At 38.7% G+C, this 25,391-nt stretch overlaps 1 protein-coding gene across 1 annotated transcript; it reads right to left on the reverse strand.

The window, feature by feature from the left end:
* Positions 1-1,956: 1,956 nt before the first annotated feature.
* ATP7A (ATPase copper transporting alpha) lies at positions 1,957-24,454 on the reverse strand. Its single transcript, XM_009822388.2, has 22 exons — positions 24,335-24,454; positions 20,815-21,304; positions 19,351-20,085; positions 17,353-17,559; positions 16,142-16,305; positions 15,443-15,604; positions 14,761-14,837; positions 14,366-14,591; positions 13,674-13,907; positions 13,293-13,384; positions 12,748-12,875; positions 12,427-12,581; positions 11,985-12,119; positions 10,930-11,124; positions 10,545-10,727; positions 10,012-10,225; positions 9,199-9,345; positions 8,573-8,715; positions 8,024-8,227; positions 7,301-7,418; positions 6,676-6,778; positions 1,957-5,863 (listed from the first exon to the last, which is right to left on the reverse strand). The coding sequence occupies exons 1-22, from the start codon at positions 24,440-24,442 to the stop codon at positions 5,587-5,589; spliced, it is 4,497 nt and encodes a 1,498-aa protein (XP_009820690.2). The 5' UTR covers positions 24,443-24,454; the 3' UTR covers positions 1,957-5,586.
* Positions 24,455-25,391: the final 937 nt, after the last annotated feature.

Below are 25,391 nucleotides of genomic sequence, written 5' to 3' on the forward strand. Positions count from 1 at the left end.
CAAACCTAAATATTTTGGTTACTATTTCTGTGCAACAAGCCTGTATTTTCAAAACCACATGGGTTAAAAACTATAGGTTTCCACACCTGTTGGGGCATATTAAGCCAATGAGAGTCCAGTCCAAGATGATGAAATTACAGGGTCATGTCTTAATTGAAAGCAAAATTCTCATCTTGGAAAGTCTTGGATGCAAACTTAGTCTTCTACACAACAGCAAAGCTAGTGAAGACAAAGGCTCATTCTGCCTAAAATTAGTGGTCACCAAACACGTCTGTACAGCCCATGGGATCTCCCATGTCTTGCTGATTTTGAGCTAGCCTCAGACATTCACCTCCGAGTTCACACTCCCCAGCAGCGCGGTCTCGTGGACTCTCTCCCAGCTTGCTCCCCAGTGCAGCAGGATCTGCCCATCCAGCTCTAGCCAAGCAGAGTCATCTGAGACAGTGAAGGAGACACAAGATGCATCATGTAGCATCACACTGAAAAACAACACACCAAGACCAACTCGGCACTAGGCAGAGATGAGCTGAGGTCCCAAGGGAGAGATCTTTGCAGGACCCTGGCCTGAGCAATCCAGAAAAATCAAAAAGGAACTCTTCTTCTGGCCGTACAATAAAAATGGCACCATGGAACTCCAGAAACCAGCCTGGCCAATCTACCTGTGAACAGGCATAAGGCATGGTGGAGAGGCAGCCTGGCAAACACAGGGAAGGAGAATTGTTTTGGACAGAGCAGGTTTTGGGTTTTTTTTTTTTTTTTTTGAATGAAAGTAAGCAAAACAGCTGGAAGGAGTACTGGAGCATTCATTGTTCACTGAAAATGCTTGAGATATGCTTTCTGAAAACTCAAATGTAAGGCCTGTTCAGGCTTCACACCTTTTCTCTTATCCTGACAAACTGAAGGTAGAAAGCCCCCTTGGAGACACGCTGGCCATCAGAGACCAAAGCCGGGGCACCACTCAGGCTGCCAGGACCTTGTCTAACAAGGTCAGCTGGGGAGCCAAGAAGGGGATCTTCTCCTGTTACTGCTCCTCATTGCTTCAAACACTGTTCAGGATAGTATCTAGGCTTTGGCAGGAGATTGGTCCTAGATTTTGACCCAAATGATTATTTTGGGGATGGGAGCCCGGCCACCTCCATGAGAGGAACACAGGAGCACTCACATAGAATTTTCCCCACCGCTTCATGCTTGGCACTTTTCTTTGGGGCACGGAGTGACTGCATAAAGTGACTTCAGCCAGACTCTTCTCACTAGCGCCCAGTGAAAGACCAAGAGGCAACAGGCACAAATTGAAACACAGAGAATTTCATCCTCATGTAAGAAAACACTTTTTTACTGTGAGGGTGATTGACCACTGGAACAGACTGCCCAGAGAAGTTGTGGAGATATTAAAAATTTCAGTCCTGGGCAACCGGCTGTAGCTCACCTGCTCTGACAGGTTTCAACTATGTGACCTCCAGCAGTCTCTGCCAGCCTCAGCTACTCCGCAATTCTGTAACACAGGGATGCTCTTTACATGATGATTATTCCACAATTTCCCAGCTTTCACTAATACCACTTGCCAACAACCCTACAGTTCCACGTAGGCTGAGTATCCTGCTCGAGGCCATGCAGTTTAGCAGAGCTGGAAGCATACATAAGAAAGCCTGGTCCTCAGCCTTCTGCCAAACAAGTAAAAAGCAATAGTGGTTTATCTTTCCCATTTCACCCAGAGCGCTCTTACTTGGGGAAGATGAAGTGCACGCAACACGCAAAGCTGCTCTCAGAACCCCTCCAGCCTGCTGCAGGGCAATCCAACATCATCACGTCCCCGAGGTGCCATGTTTGGCCTTTCATTTGAACAGTGAGGAGGAAGGAACACGGAGAAATTTTGCACAACTGACAGTAGAATCTGTTAAGTCAGCAAAAGAAATATTTAAAGGAGATCATACAACATGGTTTAAAACAGTCTTTGGATGTTACATTTTTATTATATAGCTTATAATTGCCATTATAATGATGAGGCACAGTCTTAAAAGATAGGAAGTGTGAGACTATGTGTTTCTAGATGTAACGAAATGTAACAGCACTAAATTAACATTCCACAAAAGCATTCATTTCTCCATTCTTCACACCAAAATTGAATAAAAAACCCCCTCACATTTAAAACATCTCGCTGGAACTTCTAAGCAAAAAAATAAACATAGTTTTTAATAAATAAAAATGCTTGCTTGCTTCAATTGTGTTTCAATTGTTGTAACACAACTCAGTTGTGTTAGCTTCACATTCTTTTTCGTATAAAATTTCAAGCGTCCACTCTTTTAAAAGTTTATTGGCAAGATTCAAAGAGCAATTTTTAAAGCCTCAAAGCATATGTACTTTGTTTTTTAAATAGAGTACAGGTTTTATAAATAGCTAGTTACAGAAAACAATAAAATAGACAAACTAGTAATACAATTTCCTTTGTAATTGTGTGTTTCCAAGTGATATTTTAAATTCCTGAATCCAAACTGTCTCCAACAGGAGTAACATATTTACATATTACAACATTTACATTTGGGAAAACATTTAGCTCCCACATTATTTCACTTGCACTGTACATTCAAACTGAAAAATATTTTGGTTCTTCAACATAAAGCACCTTAGATAATATTTTTATCACAAGATAAACATTCTTTTAAGTCAATAGCACACCTTTGGAGGGGGTGTTGGACAACCTATTTTCAAAGATCTGATCTTAATCAGTTACACATTATTCAAACGCACTGTGTACTAAATTCAAGTTCAAAAGGCAAGTCCAGACAGATTTCCCTAAAGAGGAAAACTGGATCAAAAGGGTCTTCCTGGGTCAGTAAGTCCTGACCACTGCTTTTGCCAGCATCACTTCATACAAGCCTCTTTCAGAAACACAAGAGCAATTTGCTTGCCACCCATACTAGCTGTAACAGAAGCTGTCTCAGAACCTAATAGCTGTTTCAATTAAAAAGCTTCATCTCAATTCAAGCCTAGATTTAATCACAACCACCTTATATCCATTCATTCTCAGGCTAACACTGGTCTTTAGCTTAGTCGTGTCTTCTCTCTAGAGTCTGATCCTCTGACTGTACTTACAAGCTGCTACCCCAATTCCCTCTCAGCCAGCATTGTACTGTTCCTTATTCCCCAATAATCATCTCTGCACCTCCGTAAGTATCCTGGTTTTGAAAAGTAGCCTTATTTTGCTGTAACTGGAACAAATGCCAGGTTTCATCGAAAATGGAAAAGCCTAGAAAAACATCTGTATTGGGAAAAAGTTGGTGATAAAGTCAGCATTCAACCTATTTACAATTCGGACTACAAAAGGCGGAAGCTGAAGTGGTCTAAAAATATATTTGGAAATAATTTAACAAATTCTTCATTCTGCTTTATCTACCAACCAGGAATTTAACCCTAAATTACTACTCTCTTTCCTGCAGTAAGAGCACGATGCCTATCATTTACATGCCATATATACCATAACCAGGGGCTGGACCAGCACCTGCAGGAGTGAAACTCCCATCTGAAAGCATGCTGGGATCTGCCTTGTGTCTTGACTGCACGATTAAGACCACCCGTCAGCACAATCCAGACAAAAACATGTAGAATACTTCCCTTTCATCTGCAGAATCTTGCCCAGAACACCACCAAGAATGAGTGTGGATAAACAAGAAAACTGAAATCTTTGGAAACAGTTTGCATGGTCATGAAGCACTAAAACACCGTCACAGGATGATCAAACAGTTTTTAGGTAACTACCTGCTTTGTGAGAAACAGCTTTGCTGCTGAAAACTGAGAACAACATCCTATGGAACGGCTTTGCAGTAATGTATCTCAGCATTTCTTAACACTACAATACATACATATAGCTATAATCTAATTTAAAAAAATAATCTATATTCATGTAGAGATATTAAGAACCTAAATCCTGCAACAGAAATACTTTGTTTCTGCAGCTTGCGGCAGCAACAAATTATGTTGTTCTCCTCACTGCAATATAACAAGTATACTGATTTACTAACAACATATTCCATAGCACAACTCTTCTGTTTTCATACACTGGTATTTTTCTGGTAGTTCTCAGATAAAATGCAAAAGCTATTTACTTATGATTTTTAACATACACAATCTATGCACTGACATCAGACTTCAAGTTAAAAACTAGAACGTTACAGAGATCTCTTTACAGTATGCCAAACTGAGTATTTCCTCTCTACAAGCACAAATTGGAATTACATGTTTACACCATGGACTGTATTTCGTAATGTAATTCAACATTATCGAACCTAGTACTTGCTTTAGAGAGCTGTCTCAGCAGAGGATTTAAAGAACAAGGTTTATTAACTAACAAACAGGTAGCTAGCTACTGGGTGATGAACACCTTTATTTCTCATTGGAAGTATTTTTAATATTAATGATTTAATGATCAAAACCTGCATTTTGATATTTCAATTCAGCATCAAATGAAGGCTGTCTTAATTCACACAGCCTGGGGATCTGAACACCCCAAGCAAAGGAGGTTTGGATCAATCTATGGAGTGGATTCTGGACCATTCCTGGCATATAGACACTTATCTTTACAAGAAACTGATGTTAGTGCAGTATCTGACACTTAATAAAATTCTTTGATGGTGTTAGATATCTGCAAAAACTGAACTGTAAAGATTTTCAAGGTAGTCTACATGACACACGTCCAAACTATTCTGGTTCATTTAAGGAGTGCTAGTAGATAATGGTAGTGAGCACTAACTACATTGCTGCCTTCTTAAAAGCTAAACGTTTCAGCTAATGCCACATCACATTCATATCGTATTCAGATGTTGCAGGAGTTTTTGGCTTGGGACAGGCTGGGAACGAGCAAATCTCCCAACCCATTCAACCTTCGAGCAGGTAATTTTAGTAGGAGTGTACTGGGGCATGGATGTAGAGAGTTAAATGTGCATATGATGTTAGAAAGCAAACCCCAAACCTCTCAAGCTATCTCTGCCTTGCAGGAATCCAGATCACAAACAGTGAGGTGATTTGAAGCTAGGAGTGTGAAAAGCTGGAACCAGATGTTTGTAAAAAAGAAAAGGTATTTGAGAAGAACAATTTCTGGTAGGAGGCAGGCTATGGAAACAAGAGGGGTCCTGGAAGTTTTGAAGTAAGGCACATCCATCTGCAAACACAGAACCTTCAGTATTTTGCAGATGCAGTAATTTATAATTTTTCAACACAGTACTAAACTTGACTATGCACAAAGTAGCCTGTTATAAGGCTGGGAAATAAGTTTCTGGTTCCTTACTTTCCTTAATTGTATTTTGACATTTTGCCAAAAAAGCGATACTGCAAGCTTCATAGAATGGTAACACAGCCCTGTTCGCAAGCATTAACAGCCTCCGCACCATTATTTTTGGTAAGTCTAGTTTAAAACAAAACAAAAGAGACACTGGAAATAAACTAGCTTTCTACATTAAAGAAGAAATACATCTGAAAAGACCTTCAGAAATGATCGGTACATGCACAGACTTCTAGACAGCTCTTCTGGCTGTTTTTTCATTTTGCTTCAGGTTATTTTTTTGCTTAGCAGGGGTGGGAGGGGAGGGGCGTCTTTCACAATGCTGTGTCATCATCTTCTCCAAAATCTCCCACCAAAAGTGAATGCTTATCTGGTTCATTAAGAACTATGCTGTTCACTGAACGCTTGTCTGAAAAGAGAGAATTTATAGAGGCTCTACTGTAATTGATGATTCGATCCATTAAGCTCAGTTTAGGAGAGCCTTTCCCAGACTCATCAATTCCAATGTGGACACTGATTTCCGATGGGCTCTTGTGCCTCATTTGGCCACGGGCCCGGAACTCGAGTTTCTCAGAACTTGGTTTCTGGTACCTAAAGAAGGAAAAAACAAAAGATGACAAGACACCTCAGGCTGAAGTAATGTATGCTGAAATATGGAAAGAAACTAGCCTGTGTACTGTGATCATGCACAAGCCACAGACATTTATGATTTGATCAATGATACAGCGATGAAAGTTTCAGATTTTGCAAGGCTCCTATACAACCAGAAGCTAATTCAGTGCTTTTTGGCCAGGACGCAGAAGAAGAGGTAAAGCTGACAAGCATCACTCAGTGTTTAACTGCTTCAGTGGTGCTAAGCATCTGCAAAACGTATCGGCAAAGTCTATCTACTGAGAGTGGACCACTGTAGCTATTATTTAATAACCCTTCTGCTCTCCTTCTCAAGCCTCGTGTGTTAACTACATTGCAAAAGATACCATTCCCACCATGGCGCTCCTAAATGCAGAGTAAGGAACAGTAACGCAATGACAAATGCAGCAGCTTGGTTTACTTACTGCAACAACCCTCGCTGTCAGTGTGGTGTTTACAGCTGCACTGTCTCAGAAGCCAGCATGTCCTGACAAGATTTCTCACAAATATACAAAGGCCCCTAAGGAATTTTCCACACTGAACACACTTTGATTTGTACATTTCTCTTCACATTAGAAATGACATTTTGAAACACTACTGTTGAAGCACTTTGGACCAACCGAGTCCTCTCCTCTGCTAAACACAGACCTGCCTGAACTGTTCTTCAGAAAGCTTTGAAATCTGTTAAAGTCCCACACTTACTTTCTGCCACTCAAAGCAAAAGACCTGAGCTTCAAATCCAAATTACGAACCACAAAATTGTTCATACTCACATCTTTAACAGCAAAGAAGAAAGCACAACAGAAACAGAGGAGGCAGCCATTGCTGCAGATCCCATCCAGGGCTGCAAAACCAAACCAATGGGCAGGAAGACACCTAGAGAAGAAAATGGCACTAAGTTCAGACCAGGAACACAGCATTATTCATACATTAACACATACAATTTCACACAGACTGTCTAATTTTAGTTGTATTTCAATATGTTAATAAATAGGATTTTAGTTATGTGTTAAATGACAAATATTTAATACATAAATATTTGTGTTCTATCTCAGCTAGAACCTACAGGTGAATACAGCTGGATGTGTCACTTACGCAGTCTGAAATTCAGAGGTAGGCATGTCTTGCCTGCCTTACAGTAAACTGCTTGTTCACAGGATGAGACTCATTCAATAAACCTTGTATCTTAAAATTATTGTGATGTGCTGAGCATATCCACAATAGCCATAATGTGGGAGGAGGACAGCGCACAAATGTACCACTGCAATGTCTCCAGGCAGAGAACTCTGCACTTACTGACAGAAATAAAGAAAAGATACGCTTCCACACAATAGTAGATCACTGCGATCTTGTACTCCCTATGCACAATCTTATTACTGCAGGAAAACATTCACATACCAGCAGCTATGGGAACTCCAATGAGATTATAAATCAGAGCAAAGACAAAGTTGATCCGGATCCTTTTCACGGTTTTCCTTGATAAATCTATACTTGCTACCACATCCATCAAGTCATCCTGCAAGGTAATATGTTTATTGGAGAAGTCAAAGAGAGAAAAAAAACCCCATACATGTAGTGTCATCATACTCCTGTTTTAAAGCTAACTACCATACGCTGGATGTTACAGACCATAGGCAGTAAGTATTCTGTAGGTTGCTCTAGTTTGTCTGCACAGAGCCCATACAATCAGTGCCAATCTTACTCCAGATGTCATCGTAATCCAAATGATGTGTACAGCACCACACAGTACAGCTCTAGACACTGACCACAATTTCTGTCAAGGTGGTGTTGCTATGTAGAAAAAAGTGACTATAGCCTTGGAGGTACTGTGGTTATGTCACTGCAATATAATTTATGTTTGCCAAAGCTCAGGTCACTTTTTCCTCCTTTGCCCGTTCTCAAACTTTAATTACCCCAAAATTTGTAGTACCCAGAAAATGGGGAAGTTTCCTTCATTACCACTACACTGAACAATCATGAAGATGACAATCTCTTCCCTGCTCCAGTTCTCCTGCCTTATGAAGGTTGTATACCTCAGCAGTGGTCTGAATGATTCAAGACATCCTGGGCCTTCTAACTTCTCTTACCGTCTCATTTTAATGAAGCACTCCTATTTCTTACCTTAATTAGAACCACATCAGCTGCCTCAATGGCTACGTCAGTACCCGTGCCAATAGCAATTCCTACGTTGGCCATAGCAAGAGCTGGGGAGTCATTAATACCATCTCCAACCATGGCCACACGTTTTCCTTCATCTTGTAATTGTTTCACTTTGGCTACTTTGTGGGAGGGAAGAACCTCTGCAAACACTTTGGTGATGCCAACCTAAAGAGAGAGAACGTACAAAACTGTCTTGCAGCTTTTCTACTAGCTATTATCAAAGCTTCTGCCTCTAATAATGTGACTAGGAAGGTTGAAACCCATATTATCACCCATGAGCTAAAGACCAAACCTATCTGATGAGAAAATAGCTCTGAAATCAAAGTTGACGCTGTTTCCATTCAAAAAGGCTTTTTTAGTTCTCCTCTTATTCTGAATTTGTTTACATTACCATTTTTCACAATAGACCAGTTCTATGTCAGCCAACAAGCAATACCAACATGATACAACATGCTTCCTGTATGTCGGTTGTAGAAAGCTTCAAACCCAAACACACGTGTAACAGCCTACCTGAGAGGCAATAGATCTTGCTGTTTTGCTGTTGTCACCAGTCATTAGGACCACTTCTAATCCCATAGTCTTCAAAGTGTAGACTGCCAGCTCAGCTTCTGGTTTCACAGTATCAGCAATAGCTATCAAGCCACAAAGCACTCCTAAAAGAACAGAAAGGCAGAATGTGTTTGTAATAAAGATCGTTATCGCTTTAGGAAAAAAAGGTAACTTTTTTTTCCCCAGTAAGACCAATTCCAGAAACAGTAATAGCGACAGTAAAAAGCAGAATGAGAACAGGTATTAGGGCAGCAATGTTTAAGCAATACAAAGCATGGACTGTCCAACAACAAAAAAATTCCTTCTTTCTCCTTTCCTCCTTCCCCTTTTTTAGTTGACAGGAGAGTTGGACATAATGCAAAGATTCAGAGAGATTTGAAGTCTTTGCATTATGTCCAACTCTCCTGTCAACTGAAAAAAGGTAGGAAGAGGTCTTTCTCACATGAAAGTGTTCTAAAACTAGCAATGATCTCTTTTCATCCCATTATTCTGCTTCAGGTATAACTGCTATGACATTACTACTTGTTACTTTCTGTTTAAATAGTGACAAGTCAACCTCTGAATAAAAAAGCCAGCATTGAGCTTACCATCAACAGCTGCTAGAACTGCTGTGCGACCTCTCCGCTCATGTTCCATCATGGCTTTATCAACTTCGTTTTTAACAAGGAGGCCATTTCTATTCATCCATTCCCGGTTCCCAATGAGAACAGAGTATTTTTGAGAAGTCATAGTAGCTGAAGGAAGAAAATACAATCCTACCATCACATGGATAACCAGGAAGCTTCCCCTCCAGCTAATGCTATCCAGGTTCTCCCAGTATGCACTGAAATATCATTACAGAGGATCCAAACGGAAAGAAAGCCTCTCTCAATACTTTCTGCCCTACCAATCTTTTCACAAGTTCTTCACAAGAAATACACTAACATTTCTTCAGTAATGGGTAGTTACCACGTCAGTGGACCAAGAATCACAGGTCAAAGGACAGTAAAGGATCGAGTCCCTTTTTCAGTGCTTCTAATTTACATGTAACAGCCCAATATAGTTGAAAAATGTAACAATGAGCTGTTCTTGATCGAAAACCACTCAGTTGTGCAAATACACATAGTTTTGGCTAGCAAATGGTAACTTGGGATGAAGCAAAGTAAAAACAGAGAGCTGGAAGACAATTCCTGTATGATTTTTCAGCTCCATATTCAACATGTAACTTCAAATTGTATTTAATCAAAATGCCGAGTGATGTGTAAGCATGAAATAAACTAACGACCAACTTTTTCACACATGCCTTGTTGCAAGCCCAGTGAGTTCTCCAGGGCAGAAAAAAAGTTACTTCATTCTTAAGGATCCTAAAGACACAAAAGCAAAAATTACCCATTTTATTCTATAAACCAGAGTCAGCTTACTTGGAAGTTCAGCATCAATAATCAAAGCAGGCTGCACTGATTCCTCTGTCCTTTCCTCAATTTTCACAAGTGTCACATTTTTAATATTTTTTTCTTCAACCATTTTATTTTTCCTGTAGAGTAATGCTTCAATATTGGTGACTTTACAACTAATGCCGCAGCCTGGAACTACCTGAAAATCTGTACATGTCCCAAGGGTTTCTGAGTCCAGTTCCTAAAGAAAAAAGGATGCAAACTGAGAAAATTTTTAAATATATAAAAGCATACCGCATTTACAAACCCCACAAAATAAAGTGCAGTCAAACTAACTAACAGGAGCAGAGGAATATTCAATCAATCATCAAAACATAAGTTTGAGTATCCAGTGCATCAACTATGGTATTAAGTGATTTAGGTGGCTCCACAATCTTCAGCTTTCCCAATTGAATACATCAATTACGTTCTAAATAACAGAAGACTATTCATACATATTAAGTACTGCAAGAGAGGTCCTTCCATAACACAAACTACTCTTTCCCGTATAAATAACTTACCTTTTTGCAGTATTTTGTTATTGCTACTCCAAGAGGATGCTCGCTATTACTCTCTGCAGTCCCCACTATTGCCAGCATTTTATTACGTGGTAGTTGGTTACCCTCCACTAGAAACTTCACCTGCATCACTTCTGGAGTCCCATGAGTAATAGTACCTGTTTTGTCAAATACAACCACCTTTACCTGCAGCAAAACACGAACAAAGCTTTAATGCATAGCTTCCTCAGAAAACTACCCCATTTAACCAAACTTGCTAACGTGCTGATCATACATCACTTACTAACGTGTACTGATGTACGTTTAACAGTCTGCTCAGGCAGCAATTGGTGAAATGCCACCGATACCAGCCTTTCAAGTTCTTGTAACAATAGCCCACATTTCTTACCTTATGTGCCATCTCTAGTGGCTCTCCTCCTTTGATCAGTATGCCGTTCTGAGCTCCTACTCCAGTACCAACCATCACAGCTGTCGGGGTGGCTAATCCCAGAGAACAGGGGCATGCAATACACAAGACTGTGATAGAGGCTTGGAAAGCAAAGCGGATTATCACTTCGGCTGCAGAAATGCTCTTATTGTAACCCTAGTGACAGAAGTTTGTTTTAGTAATAGAAGAAATTGAACAATAGAAACAACATATTCAACTACACACTGCCTTTGCTGTTAAAAAAAATCTGCAAATATATAAGCTAAAGTATTAAACTGAAAAAGCAAAGCACAGGCAAATTATGCAAAGTTAAGATTAATGACTAAATTAACGACTAAGTTCTGTTCTACACTGCATATACCCACGATCTGCTTTATTTACAGAACATTTTCCTAAATAGGGTACCACATGCTATGGTAACTCTTTTATGCTGTAATGTAATTAAAGATACTCTATCAACACTATATATAATAACAAAGAAAGAGGATATGAAGATTGCTTTCCTGGAAACTAATAAATTCTAATCAGAAGTAGTCATGAACCAAGAAACCTGTGATCTGAGCAACCCTTAATTAAAAGTCAGGAACCTGATCCTCCTCTGGCATCCCTAATGAATATGAATTCCACCAATTTCTAAGATGAATTTACAGGGAGCTATGCTAATGGAACTAGATGCAGAATTGGAGCTTGTGGCACAGGGGACTACTTTTTCCCACAGAGGAATGGAAAGTAGGAAATTTGGATGTTTAGTATTTACCTTTTTTGAATTTTTTTAATACTAACTTTCAGGAATTGATTAATTACTGCAGATTCTCTTTAAGTATAAATGTAGAATGATACAGTGTAAAAAATTAGTATGAAAAACATAACAACAACAATAACAAACAACAATATAATATCTGTAGTTTGCAACTGCTTGCAAGGGTAATTCAGAAAGGGAATCATTGCAGCCTAATAGACTTGTACGCTAACTATTTTTTAAATATTTCAGAAGGTGTTCAAGGAGACTTACTTACCAGAAAGTATTTTTCTACTATTTCAAAATCCACAAATCCAATTACAATCCAGGCAAAAAGGGTAACCACAGAGACAGCCACAATAGAAGGAACGAAGTAGCCACTAAGTTTGTCTGCAAATTGCTGGATAGGAGCCTAGGAAGGAGAAACACGTCAGCTCCAGCAACATTATGCTTACTTGCTCCTATGCCTTCAGACACAGATATAATCACAGCTTTTGGTTGCCGCATATTTGGCATACCACACTTTATAATTACATATTTACTTAATAAGACGATGAGACTCGGAACAGTAGACCATATCAAAGTCCTTATTCAGCAAGACACTTCATTATGCAACTGCAATTCAAATCTAAACAATCTTAACCACTCTTTAAATGATTTGGTATGCTGATGCCTAAACGATAAGGCAAAACCCAATGCTTAATTTGGTAATACTCTACCTTTGAGGTCTGGGCCTCCTCCACAAGTTTAACAATCTGGGAAAGAGTTGTGTCAGCTCCAACATGGGTTGCTGAAATCAGCAGTGATCCATTCTGATTAATAGAACCTGCAATAACTGTATTGCCAGGTTTTTTAGTCACGGGCATCGCTTCACCTAAGGAAAGGTCAACAATAGATACTAAGGTATATATTATAATCACTACAAACTCCTACCATGCAATTACAAGAGTAAGGAGAACATCAGCTTTGACTTCCCTTCTTCAGATTTGTTTAAAGAGAAAGAAAAACATTTTTTACACTTGCAAAAAGCAAATGCCTACCCGTGATAAGAGATTCGTCTACCATAGAGTGTCCTTCAATAACACGACCATCCACTGGGAATTTGCCTCCTGGGATCACTTTGACAATGTCACCTCGTTGAACCAGTTCGACATCAACTTGCTCTTCACTAGAATGATGTATAGTGTTTTTAATAAGAGATTATTAACTGAAGTTACCCAGGCAAAAGGACTTGTCACTGTACACAAAGCATAATCCCACTGGTTGACATTGTTAATGTAGACAAAAATTGTCTGAAGAAAGGCCATTTTAAGAGCACTGTGATTATTTTTGCATAATTTTATTTCTTTTCAGTTAAGAAAATGAGTGGATTTTCTCATAACAGCAAAAATTAGCAAGATTCCAATAAAACAAATCAGAGCAGCATTAATTTTTCTGCATTTTAACATTGATATCTGGCAAATCTGCCAGTAAATCTGAAGTTATTTGCTTCATAGTTCTATAGAATGGTAACTTTTTTCTGTGTATTAAGCATATTAACAACAGAAAAGGAACAACAGAAAAAGCAAATGACAAAACAAGATACCTTAAAAGAACGTTATCAGGGCCCAAGGTAACAATAGTAGCTTCAGTAGCTTGTAATGAAATTAGTCTTGCCAGTGCTTCTGATGTTTTACCCTAGAATAATAATTTTCATATTTTTCTGACTATTCTATTGAAAAAAATGCTGGGTAAATGACAACTGCATATGTTGCAATTTACCCTATTAAGACAATACTTTCTGCAAACAGACTTATATTAAGTAATTTCATATTTTTACTAGTGCAGTTACTGAAGATGATTTTACAACAAAAGAACGTTAAAATAACCTAACAAAGGTTTGTTTTTTAAAAGAGGTATGCAACATTCTGAAAAGATTCCTACTGTCTTGCAGCTTGTAGATATCATGGGCTTTTATTCCCCTTACCTTTGCAACATGCTCTAGCCACCGGCCCAATGAGATGAATACAAACAGCATAGGAGGTGTGTCAAAGAAAGTTACAGGGTTTGCTTTTGCTTTCTCAGCCATTGCAACTAGAAGAATAACAAACGAGTAGACAAACGCAATGGAGGTTGCCAAAACAATGAGCACGTCCATATTTGCAGTTTTGTGCTTCAGTGCTTTGTATGCCTGTATATAGAAGTGCCAGCCTCCAAACATCTGTAATAAGAGCGTCAGTTGTATTTTATACACATATTTGTAACACACAGCAGCAGCATTTCCAGAAGAGAGGGAGAAACCCATTTTATTTGTGTTATTTGCCTTCTCCATCTCTTCCTGAACAAAATCCCAGCTCTAGCTGAGGGCTGTGATCTCTACCACAGTACTCTCAGGTCTTCTGACCACCACACAGTTCCACCAGCTCCTCCCCGCGCCCACCAGTGCAGCTAGGTAGGCTGCCTCAGATGCTCCCTGGCTGCGTAGCACCTCTACACTGATTGGCCTGCCCGTAATGGTCCCTAGCACCACTTATTTTGACAACAGGAGAAGCACATAACAACCCCAAAAGCATTTTGAATCAGCAAGATTACAGTCACTTTTCAAATGTAATTTCTTCACCGCCTTCCATGTTGAGTGCTTAAGCCCAACAAACTAGGAGCTGTCATATTCCCACTTACCTGTACAGGGACACAAAGTAAAAACGACAGAAAATTCATAACAGACAATCCTGGCAGGAGCTGGTATTCCAGGACCATAGAGGAGTGAAGGGCTTCCATTTCCTCATTGCTCATGTTGTGATGTGCGCGAGCATCTGAAAGCTGACTGTCCATAACCATCATGTAAATCATCAGCCCCATGACAGGAATACAGAAAACGAGACTCACAACAAAAGACCTTTTCCACCTCAGATTTAAAAAGAAGAAGAAAAAAAATATTTGTTTTACAGTCAAGTGCTGGATAACATTTTAGCTAGTAAGTCTGCAGTCACAAAAAAAAATTATAACTTCACTGTTGATTAAAAAAGAAGAATCTAAGATGTTTATAGAATCTAAGTATGTTCAAGAATACTTACTGTCTTATTTCCTGTTTGTGATCTAGATGACTAGCAGATCTATCCTTTTTGACTAACGAAGTAGTGAAACCTAAACCCTAAGGAAAAAAGCGTAATAATAAGAAAGAGAACAGTCGATTTTTAAAGACGCTTCGTGCTCACGTAATGTTATTGCCAGATTATTGATGCCTTACATTTGATTTACTTCATTAACATTTCTGATGACTGTTACTAATTTTTAGTTACCTTGCAAAGAGAGAAAAGCAATCTGATGTAGAAATCAGCCTTTCTAGAACATTAAAATGCTATTCTAAAATGGGGCTTTCCAAAATGGTTATTCCTGAAGCACAGAAGCAGAGAAATCGAGAGAGAAAGACAAGAAACTTATTTCACCTCTCTCCTGCTACAGTACTGATGGATGTGCTTTATTTTTCTGCAAACCTATAGCTGGTATCTTCAACTCTACCATAGCCTGGCTTTCCTGATACTTCTATTCAAAAACTTAGGCAAGGTCATAACAGAGCATTGCTTTTGAGCCAAAACACACATACAGTCTGCAGAAACCTGCACTAAGAAGATAGCAGATGGAAGAAGAGGGACAGATTTTTTCCTTTAATAGTCTTCCCTTTTCTGTTTCTGGGGTATGTAACTCTTCGAAAGACACTGGATATTTTATGAGACTTTGTGCCTTCATGAAACTTACCTTTATCACTTGTATAACATCTCGAGGACCTATAATCTCAGGATCATATTTAATGTGTGCTTTGTTGGTCGCAAGAGCTACCGAGCAGTATAAAACACCATTAGTCTTCATGAGGGTGGATTCTATTTTGTGTACACAAGAAGCACATGTCATTCCTCTCACCTGTAAAATAAAGGTTCCTTCCTGTTATCAAAAACCACAGGTAACTCGGTAAAGGCATCTTAAAAAGTAGGAAAAGAGAGAATGCTTATGATTATACTGAATTACTTATTGTATATTTCTGGGATTTGAAGCAGTGAGATAGAGCACTCTAGTTAAGGATGAGAGCACTATAGAGGAAGCATAGCATACAGACAAGGTTATTAAATTGTGAGCTTCAAGAGCCAGCAGAGCTTTAGCAGAGCTGGGGTACGCTGAGCTAGACTCAGCTACAAAAAAGAAAAAAAAGGAAATTCCTGCAATAGGCAGAGTAATCAAAAAACCACAGGAATATTTCTCTGACTTCAGTGTAGTAGTAAGCCAGCAGAGTTTGGAAGATAAGCTACAGTTTGTGATACATACCTGATGCACTCAGACTTTATTTTTTGTAAATTAAGCTCTATTATATGATTAACACTTAAGAAGTGGATGCTTATACAAGCACATTCAATAGATAAAAACAACAAAGACAGGGGTGGCTGGTTTTAATTACTAGCTTACAACAAGTTCCAGAATTCCATCTCCTTCACCACAGTTTTCCATCACGGTAGCTCCAAATCCCAGTTCCCGTATGAGCTCTGCAATAGCTGAAGGGTGTATGACAGCAGGATTATACCTCACTTCTGCCTTTCCTGCCATTAGGGCAACAAGTATGGAATGTATTCCTAGAAAACAAAATGTGTGAATGGCAGATCATGTTTAAGAAAAACACTGCATTTAAGGTAACATGATGGCACAGTAGCAATTTACTGAAATCGAGAAAGCTACTATATTTAGGTACATATAAAGAAAAACATTATTAGTTTTAGAAGATACATCAACAATGCAACAAAAACATCTAAGTGTAGGTGTGACGGATGAAAGTATTACTCCATACCAGTTGCATATTTTTAACAGTCTAATTACAAACATTCAATCTACGCTATATGAAAAGATGGTCTATTTTTACTTAATAGAAGTTCTTCTAAAATACAGTTCTGCATATTTTTCTGACCTGCATTTAGCATTTCTAAAAGCCTTTCTTCAAGAGAGAACATATATGAGAAAGGGTAGATCTAACAATGGGCAATCCTACTGTACACTAAGTGAAAAGAATTTAGATTAATCCATTTCCTAGGAGGAAAAAAATTAAATTCCAGGTTAATCTGGAACACATCCATCTTCATTACAATAATTAAACACAGTCTACATTAATGACTCTTCATTACATCATAGTCGTGCAACTATTTGTTCCTGCAAATATAATCATCAGGCTGACAGAAGTATACATCGTTGTCCTGACTTGCAGAGCTAAAATTAACTTATGTCTTTTTAATCCATATTAATACTGTCCCTCTCTAACAGCTCCCTTTCTAATACAGGCGTGTATACTGCTGCCTTTAAGTTGCAGACCAGAGCACATCCCTCCAGTAGAAAAGATTTGTTTTAGTTTCAAAAGGATCTGTATTTGATTCCTATACTCTCTTCAGAGCATTCCGACTCCTGCTTTTGCAAAGGCAGTCTCTAGCCAGCATGCCCATAAAGCAGCAAGAACGACATTTTTTTTCATCCTACGAACCAACAGTGAGCAGACTGTGTTCTCACCCATGAAACACACCAGCAATGGTACTCCTCTTGACAACCCACACTTTAAAAAAGCTGTACAAAAGCTAGATGGATTCTCTAAAAGAAATGCTTAGAAATTTAAGAGATTACACTGACATATATCTTACCGTCTTCTCTTCTCAAATTTCTCTCAATGTTGGCTACACATGAAGCACATGTCATTCCTGTGACTTGGACATAGCACTTTGATATAGTCTTTGTCTCTTGTCTAGCAAGGTGGTTTGGCGACACTTTGGAGGGAGGCTGGGGTTTGTGAGATTCCAGCTGCACTTCGGGTGAGGGCTGAGCTATTGCCACAGGTAGTTCTGCCTTTGCTGAAAAGGAGACTGCAATTCATGACATTATGAATAGCCATTGCAATGAGGTATGAACTGGTACTAAACCAGCCATAAATACATATTGCTGTAAATTTAGACCAAAAAATGGTAATTGTACATGCCTTGTCAGATTCATCCATCTGTCAACTGAGAGTAAGCAAAAGAAAACAAGACAAAGGGTTGGGCTGCTGATTAACTTACTGTTTTGTTACTATTTTTCCTTTTGCCTTTCCTCATTGTATTTGTCTGTTCTGTTGCACATCCTTTGTCCTTTTCTGTAGGTTGTAAGCTAAACCTCTGCATTGCAACCTTAGTTTTACACATAATTTTACTGACTTTACCTGGGGCACAAAGCTGAATTTGTAAGCAAGTGCATGTTTCATAAGCAAAGTCAGTGTTTTTGACCTTAGAGAAGGACTCTCAAACTAAAGACAACTGCTTCTTACAGCAATTCAGGAGATGCTATATTTATGCAGGAGCAGTATGAAAGAAATTAAGTGGGAGCACCTGACCACTTCTTCAGTTATTGCCATAAAATAGCTCACATAATGTGTTTCCTAAAATTTAATCTTAGTGAATCAAGAAATGGAGCTTCCCTGTCCTTCAGGAGGCCTCTCTTCCTATTAATATTCACCTGTATTCTCACCATAAGTCTTCTGCATTCTACTATCTAGCCATCTGCTCCCACTGTGCAATTACTTCTAGTGTACCAGTCATCACAGGAAGCATCTGTACTGGTTTTGGCTGGGACAGGATTAATTTTCTTCATAGTACCTCATACCATGCTATCTTTTGGATCTGTGACCAAACAGCTTTGGGAACACACCAATGTTTTAGTTATTGCTGAGCAGTGCTTATACAGCATCAACAGCCTTTCCGGTTTCTCACGCTGCCCCACCAGCGAGCAGGCTGGGGGTGCACAAGACTTTGGGAAGGGACACAGCCAGGAGAGCTGACCCCGACTGACCAAAGGGATATCGCATACTATACGACATCATGCTCAGCACATAAAGCTGGGGGAAGGAGGTGGAAAGGGGGATGTTCGGACTGATGGCGTTTGTCTTCCCAAGTAACCGTTACGCAAGAGGAAACCCTGCTTTCCTGCAGATGGCTAAGCAACTGCCTGCCGATATGAAGTAAAGAATTAATTCCTTGCTTTGCTTGCACACGCAACTTCTGCTTTACTTATTAAACCACCTTTATCTCAATCGACAAGTTTTCGCTCTTTTACCCTTCTCTTCCCCATCCAACTGTGGGGGAGTGAGCAGGTGGCTGGGTGGTGCTTAGCTGCCTACAAGGATTATCTCACAACAGCATTATTTTTAACTTCCCCAGTGATGACCACACTCTTCAGGTTCTTGGCACTCCTGAGTCACGCCTGAGCCTGGTTAAACATCCCTTCACTAGTTACTCCACAGGAGCGAAGTCTTTGATAATTCGCTATTAAAGAAGCTTCAGTACAGCAATCTGTAATATTCTTCACAACTAACAAAGCTCCAATTCCATATTCATGCCATGAATATTACACAGTAGCAAACTGGAGCACCATTTGAACATCAGTATTTATCTAACATACTTATATTTCCAGATATCTCAATGATTTTTAATAAATCTGATGCACTAAAGGAAATGCATGTATATTTAATTATCTCATTGACAGTGAAGATACAAAGCTTCTCTTGGCAAGCACAAATTACCTGTCAACTACTGAATTTCACCTTGGGTGACACCAAATCCTAAACAGAACTGCACAATCCTTTTAAATTTAGATGTTTGGTATGTCATTACCTGATAAAGATGCATCAAATCCCATATCCTCTATTGAGGATCGCAAGTCTTCTGGGCACGTTTGCAGAGGGTCATATTCTATAGTCCCATTATGATTTGCGAGAGAGACACAAATAGATTTTACACCTGCCTTTTGGGATACGACTCCCTCAATGGACTGCACACAAGAGTTGCAAGTCATTCCCTCAATATTTATCACAACAACTTGAGTAAGTGGCTGGCTAGCATCCTTCAAAGCTGGATGAGGTGACTTCACTGCAGATGCCAGCGTGGAGAAAAGTCCTACACTTTCATATTCATCAGGAAGGCTGACTTTAAAAGTCTCTGGAGACACTGCCTCTATGGCTTTTCTCAGTACGTCTGTGCTAATTAAGTTTGGGTTATAGTCTATAAAAGCAGATTTCTTCTCTAATGAAACAACTATACTTGTTACTGATGGGAGTGCTGATATGGTACTCTGAATATTGAGGACACATGAACTGCAGTGCATGCCATCAATTCTGAAGACAACTGTCTTTGTATCATTCCCATTCGAGTTTTCTTTCAGTGCTGTCTCAGAGTTTTTGGTCTGAGTATTCCTCAACCTTTCCAGGTCAACAGCACTGAGCTTGAGGGGTCTAGGCTGCTTTTTGAAAGATGCCATGAAACCCGCAGCTTCAATTTGATGTTTTATTTCTTCTGCTCTAATTAGATGAGGCTGGTAGACAACAACGGCTTCCTGATTGTCCAGGGACACTGAAAATTAATCAATAAAAATAAGTGTGCATTACTGCCCTAAGCATAATTAAGCATATTGCCCCAAGAGCAACAGATCTTGTCAAAAACTTTCCAAGAATGCTTTAAATGTTCAGAAACATAACCGCGATTGAAAGGAGATTTAATTGGTTTGGTAAATATCAAACAATTTAGTTCTTCAACCCTTTTTTTTCTAGTACTATTTTCAACTCCTCTTTTCCTCAATTTTTTGCTCTTTCTCCAGGACTTTCACAAATGGCATTACTATTTCTTACTAAATTTATCAAGGGTCTGTGGCAATACATTTATGCCAAAGCTACTTATACAGATAATTTTGTCTTGCCTTTTAGATACAATCATATATATGACAATATGAATTTTTAATTGAACACAAAATATAACCTAATATTAATTACAATTAAAAACATATTGGGTATTAGAGCTTTCTGTAACTGGTAATAAAATTATGGAACACAACTGCTCCAAGTTCCCTACCAAAATACAAAGCAACCACTGAATACTGTCACACACATAATAGCAACAGCCTCACCACAATTTGGGCCCCTATCTTTACTTCTAGTCCAAATCAAACATGTAACTAAATACCTGGTACCACAAAGAGTAACTGTCACACTAAGCTATCTAATCTAAACCCAAGATATCTCCACAATGCCATCAGAGAACAGCATTGTCAACCTCAATTTACATAAACATACACTAAGGTTTTACCTTTAATCCGCTGAATTCCTTGCAATTTGCCAATCTTCCCCTCAATGGTGCTGGTGCAGGAATGACAGGTCATCCCCTCTACTTTCAGGCGCAGCACAACGCTACTTGCTTGAGACCAGCTGGAATCTTCACAAGTTCCAGGCGTTACCTCTTGTGCAGAGATATTTAAATCTACTCCTGGGACCATTTGGATAATCTGTTTGCCATTTATAATGGAAGAAATGAAAGTCACCACTGCAGTTTTTTGATCGGAGGACATTTTAACATCCACGATACCTTTGTTCTTCAGTAGTGTATTACAAATCTGTTTAGACGTTAGAGCTGACTGAGTAGGAATAGTAAGAAAAATAGTGTCAGGTAAAACAGGTTGTGGGTTTGAATCAGCTAATGTAGCATCAAATCCCATGTCATATATTGCTTCCTGCAATGTTGCTGGAGTCTGCAGTTTTGAGTCATAAATGATGACTGCATTCTTATCCTCTAGAGATACCTTGCAAGGGAAAAAAAAAACAATTTAGCACACTGCAATACTAAGAGATGAGCACTAATACCCTGCATGAGACTAGAAAGAGCTTTTACTTGCATATATTAGTAATACTTGTCCAGTATAATTTTTTCCATCACTACTCACCTTGAAGAGTAAAGCCATACCAATAGCCACCATAAAGTAACTTCTGCTCATCTGTGCAACAACACAGCTAGAAAGAACAGACTTCTTTTTTTCCCCATCAGTTTCAGAATCCTTTACAAGTCTGGCCACTTTTACTTATGACACCCAGACAGCATCAATGCATTTAATGAAACTTACAGAGCCAAACTGTCTTGAATTAAGATGACTAACCCAATTAAATCCTAAAAGCAAAACAGCCCACAGAAAAAATTCTAATCACATGTACAATTCTGCAGTTAGCAGTAATTACCCTTAGGCTACAAGGATGGAAGAAAACACTTTGAGAAAACCCACAGATTTAAGTAGCAGTGAAAGGAGTCCAGTATTTCTAGGCATCTTAGGCACAGGCTGCTAACTTGCTACGAGCAATAAAGTGCATCAGACTTTACAGAACAAAATTCAGTTTTGAAATTTGATATACGACAAACATTAAAGAAGTTGTTTTTCCTCTCCCTGTACATTTTGGTGATCCAGAGACGTCCAGATTTGGTACTAACCTTTCACACCAGATGGTACAAATATCCCCAATTTAATTTGCTCCCAACTGATGATATATCAAACACAATTACTGCAGTTTCCAAAAGGGAAAGCCAAGGCCTGCCAGAGGCCCAACACATTATCATTGAATTCTATCTTTCCTCTGGGCAAAGATACAACTTAAAGACCACAGTCATGATTAAATTAGACCAGTTAAATCATTTTAAGAACCACCTTTCTTCATTTTTGTCCCAATTAAGGGCCTTAGCAGAATTAGCAACATGGACATTTATTGGTTTTATTGCTGTTAGAGGCAAAATAACCTAAAAGCAGCTCTGTTTGTCTGTATTAGCCATCTAACATTCATCTCCCTTGCTGACCTAATTCACAATCACTAAACAAAACCCTGTTTTACTATTCTCAGAGATTTTTCTGAAACAGATGATCTGCCTAAATTGAAGTTCTGATGCTGCAATGAGGATAATTACTAAATTTGACCTCTTAAAGTTTCTTACACTCCTGTTGTACTTAGACTAAGTTTTTGTAATATATTTTCTTGCTAAGAGCAGTTTTGGAAATAGTTTTCAGCTTTGGGATAAGGTATTTACCTTAACACCTAAATACAAACCTCTTAATACTGTCCTTTCAAAAACCTGCTTCACTCCTTATGTAAAAGACACTATAGGATGCACATTGTCTTCAATCAAGTTATAGTATGAATCTCTCCTCCTTCTCCTATCTCAAGTCATCTGTATATTCTCAGAAATTAGCTGAAACAATAAAAATGCAAGGTTGATGAGATTAAATCTTCTGCTAGAATAAGGGAGCCAGGGAGGATTCTGAAGTCAGATTATTTGGGGGTATTATTTTACAGGCTGCTTTTAGCTTTCATTTGACTTCATGCTTGCAGATACCTAGTGATTCATCTGACCATACCACGCCACAGATGTTAACAGCTGCATCCTTATTTCTAAAATGGTCTGTTCAGTGATCCAAGGTTCTGGTGTCAGACCATAGCCTCCTATCATGTTAAAGCTCCACTGAAGTTGAAGGAAGATGAAAAATTATGTGTCTTGTAAATATTGCTGCTGTTCACCAAAATTTCTGTGTGCGTACATGAACGCCTACTTCAGGCAAAAGGAAACCGTACTAACCAGTGCATCACTTGCCTTTATACAGAATGGTGCACCACAATGAGCCCTTCAAAATCAGCTAGAAGTAACAATCACATGCCCCCCAAATTAAGACAGTGTACCCTGTGCTGGGAAGGAAAGTGTTCATCTAAGACATATCCACTAAAATAGTAATTATCTTTTGATGAAACCAGGAAGATACTGTTTTCTTTAGAGTAAAAATCAACCACTACAGAATGTTATAGCATGATTTCAGAACCTAGACACTAAGTAATGAAACTTTGCAATTTTCTGTTGCTGCTGTTGTTAAGACTTTTCTTTCTAGCACAAATTAGGTCATAAAACTAATAGGAATCTCCCAGCTTTTAAACTGTTTCCATTATTAAAACTACCATAAAATGATGTATTGTGTAGGAATAATCAGCTCACCCTGAAATACTACAGTCCAATAGTTTGCCCATGATAGAAAAATACTAACAAAATATTGCTATCTCCTCTGAGCTAAGAAAAAAAGCTAAAATCAAGTCAGATCAAGGAAGTGTGGCTTAAGGGCAAACCAAGTAGCTCTGTTAATGGTTCAAGACTACAGTTCAGCTGCTCTTTCATTTCCTGATGGACAGTACAAAGGAAACGAAACATCTAATGCTTGAAAGAGCTAGCAAGACTTTCCTTTCTCACCTGGATTACCTGCTACTCTTATTTCATGAACCACAACAAAACAGCTTTATTTTTCATGGTGAGCCAACTACCACATGCTTAACTGGACACCTCAAGCCCACAAATGCTTTCGAACCTGTGCAAGTGACCTCTGTGTACTATCAGTTTGAAAGAAAAGGCCTGGAGGCTTTGTGAGCAAATACTGACATTTACTCAGTATAAGGGACAAGGACACCTTGCTTTTTTCACCAGTGCAAGTTCTAGGGCTTTTTCTTTATCTTATTTTAAAACTTCCTGTTCTTGCCTTTTTTGACTTTTTTCTCATTACTTTACAATACTGAATTAATTGTAAGGCAGAAAATGACTCAAGAGTAACAGATAATGACTTAGCTCCCACTGCAGTAAAGCAAGCACTTGTTTTTCCTCTTATACCAGAAATACACTAATGCACTTCTAATATCAGCTTCCCATGAAATGTACCGAATATACTCTCTCCACATACTTTCCTCCCTTGGTGCATACTTTATCATGGTTCCCCGTATAAAAACAAAGCTCTGTAAGAAATAGCGACAGTGTTACTTACTTTAACGTTATGGATACCATTCATCTTCCCGACATGCTGCTCAATGGTTTGAACACAGGAATTGCATGTCATACCCTCCACACCGATGACTATGGATTTTGCCTCCATTGTCAAGTTTTACTCAAGTCTTCTCATTGCTGTTGGCCAAAAACAAATAAGACATTTGTTCTTAAATAATTTCACAAAGATTGAAATCAAAACAGGGATTTAACAGATGACGTACTTGGCCACATGTAACTCTAGCAGATGTCAAAATCGGAGCAAAGCTGAACAGGAAGGAGAACTTTAGGTATTTATTCCAATGAATTTTCAAAAAGGGAACATGTTCACAGACATTTATTATTTGTGTTACAATTGAGATCATTTAATCACACGCAGCAAGCTGTGATTCACTGCTGTGCAAGATGAAACTATAGGAGAAACAAGTGAGAGAGACACCAGCTCTTGGAATGCTAGAACGATAGAGGACGGCACGTAAGCCACGGGGGCACAGGTGATGATCGTGTTTTTCCACATTCATATCTCATGTATTATCCTATGCTAGGCAAAAACAAGCTATACGGAAATCAGCCCTAGGAAGCAAATCAAGCTTTTTCCACATGTCATTCAGAAAAGTCTAACTTCTGCTCCTCTGAAAATTATAATTATTATTTTTGCTCATAAAAACAAGCCCAGGAAAAAAAAAAAAAGACTGAACCTAAATGAAATTAATTTTTAGAAATAATGGTTAATGCCAAGGACTTCTTTTGTCCAATGCATAAACCGACAGGAAAAGAGGTCAAAAGAAGTGATTGCCAGGTATTTTTTTTTAACCTTTTGAAAATTTGCGTTATTTTTTCCAATGACAGAGAGGTTAGTGACCAGGAAAATGATCACAGTCAACTACTTAATGGTTGGCTGCAGTGGAAGCAACAGCAAGTTTTGACAACTGACCAGCTAAAGTTAAACACGTGCTTAACTTGTTTTTTTACCCTGGGGACTTATCTTGGAAAACTAAATTATATTAAGTATTAACAACATTTAATAGAATTAATTTTCTCACTCCTAGGTGACAATT

This window comes from Gavia stellata, chromosome 14 (assembly GCF_030936135.1).
Source record: "Gavia stellata isolate bGavSte3 chromosome 14, bGavSte3.hap2, whole genome shotgun sequence".
Lineage (NCBI taxonomy): Eukaryota > Metazoa > Chordata > Aves > Gaviiformes > Gaviidae > Gavia > Gavia stellata.

Bases quoted from the DNA above. Each gene is read 5' to 3' on its own strand.
- ATP7A (XM_009822388.2), bottom strand. From the start codon at position 24,442: ATGGAGGCAAAATCCATAGTCATCGGTGTGGAGGGTATGACATGCAAT. The intron at 14,592-14,760 runs GTAAGTATTCTT...TTTAAATCTGAG, and splicing joins CACAAACAGGAAATAAGACA to GTGGAAAAGGTCTTTTGTTG. The intron at 12,876-13,292 runs GTATCTTGTTTT...ACATCATTCTAG, and splicing joins CCTGATAACGTTCTTTTAAG to TGAAGAGCAAGTTGATGTCG.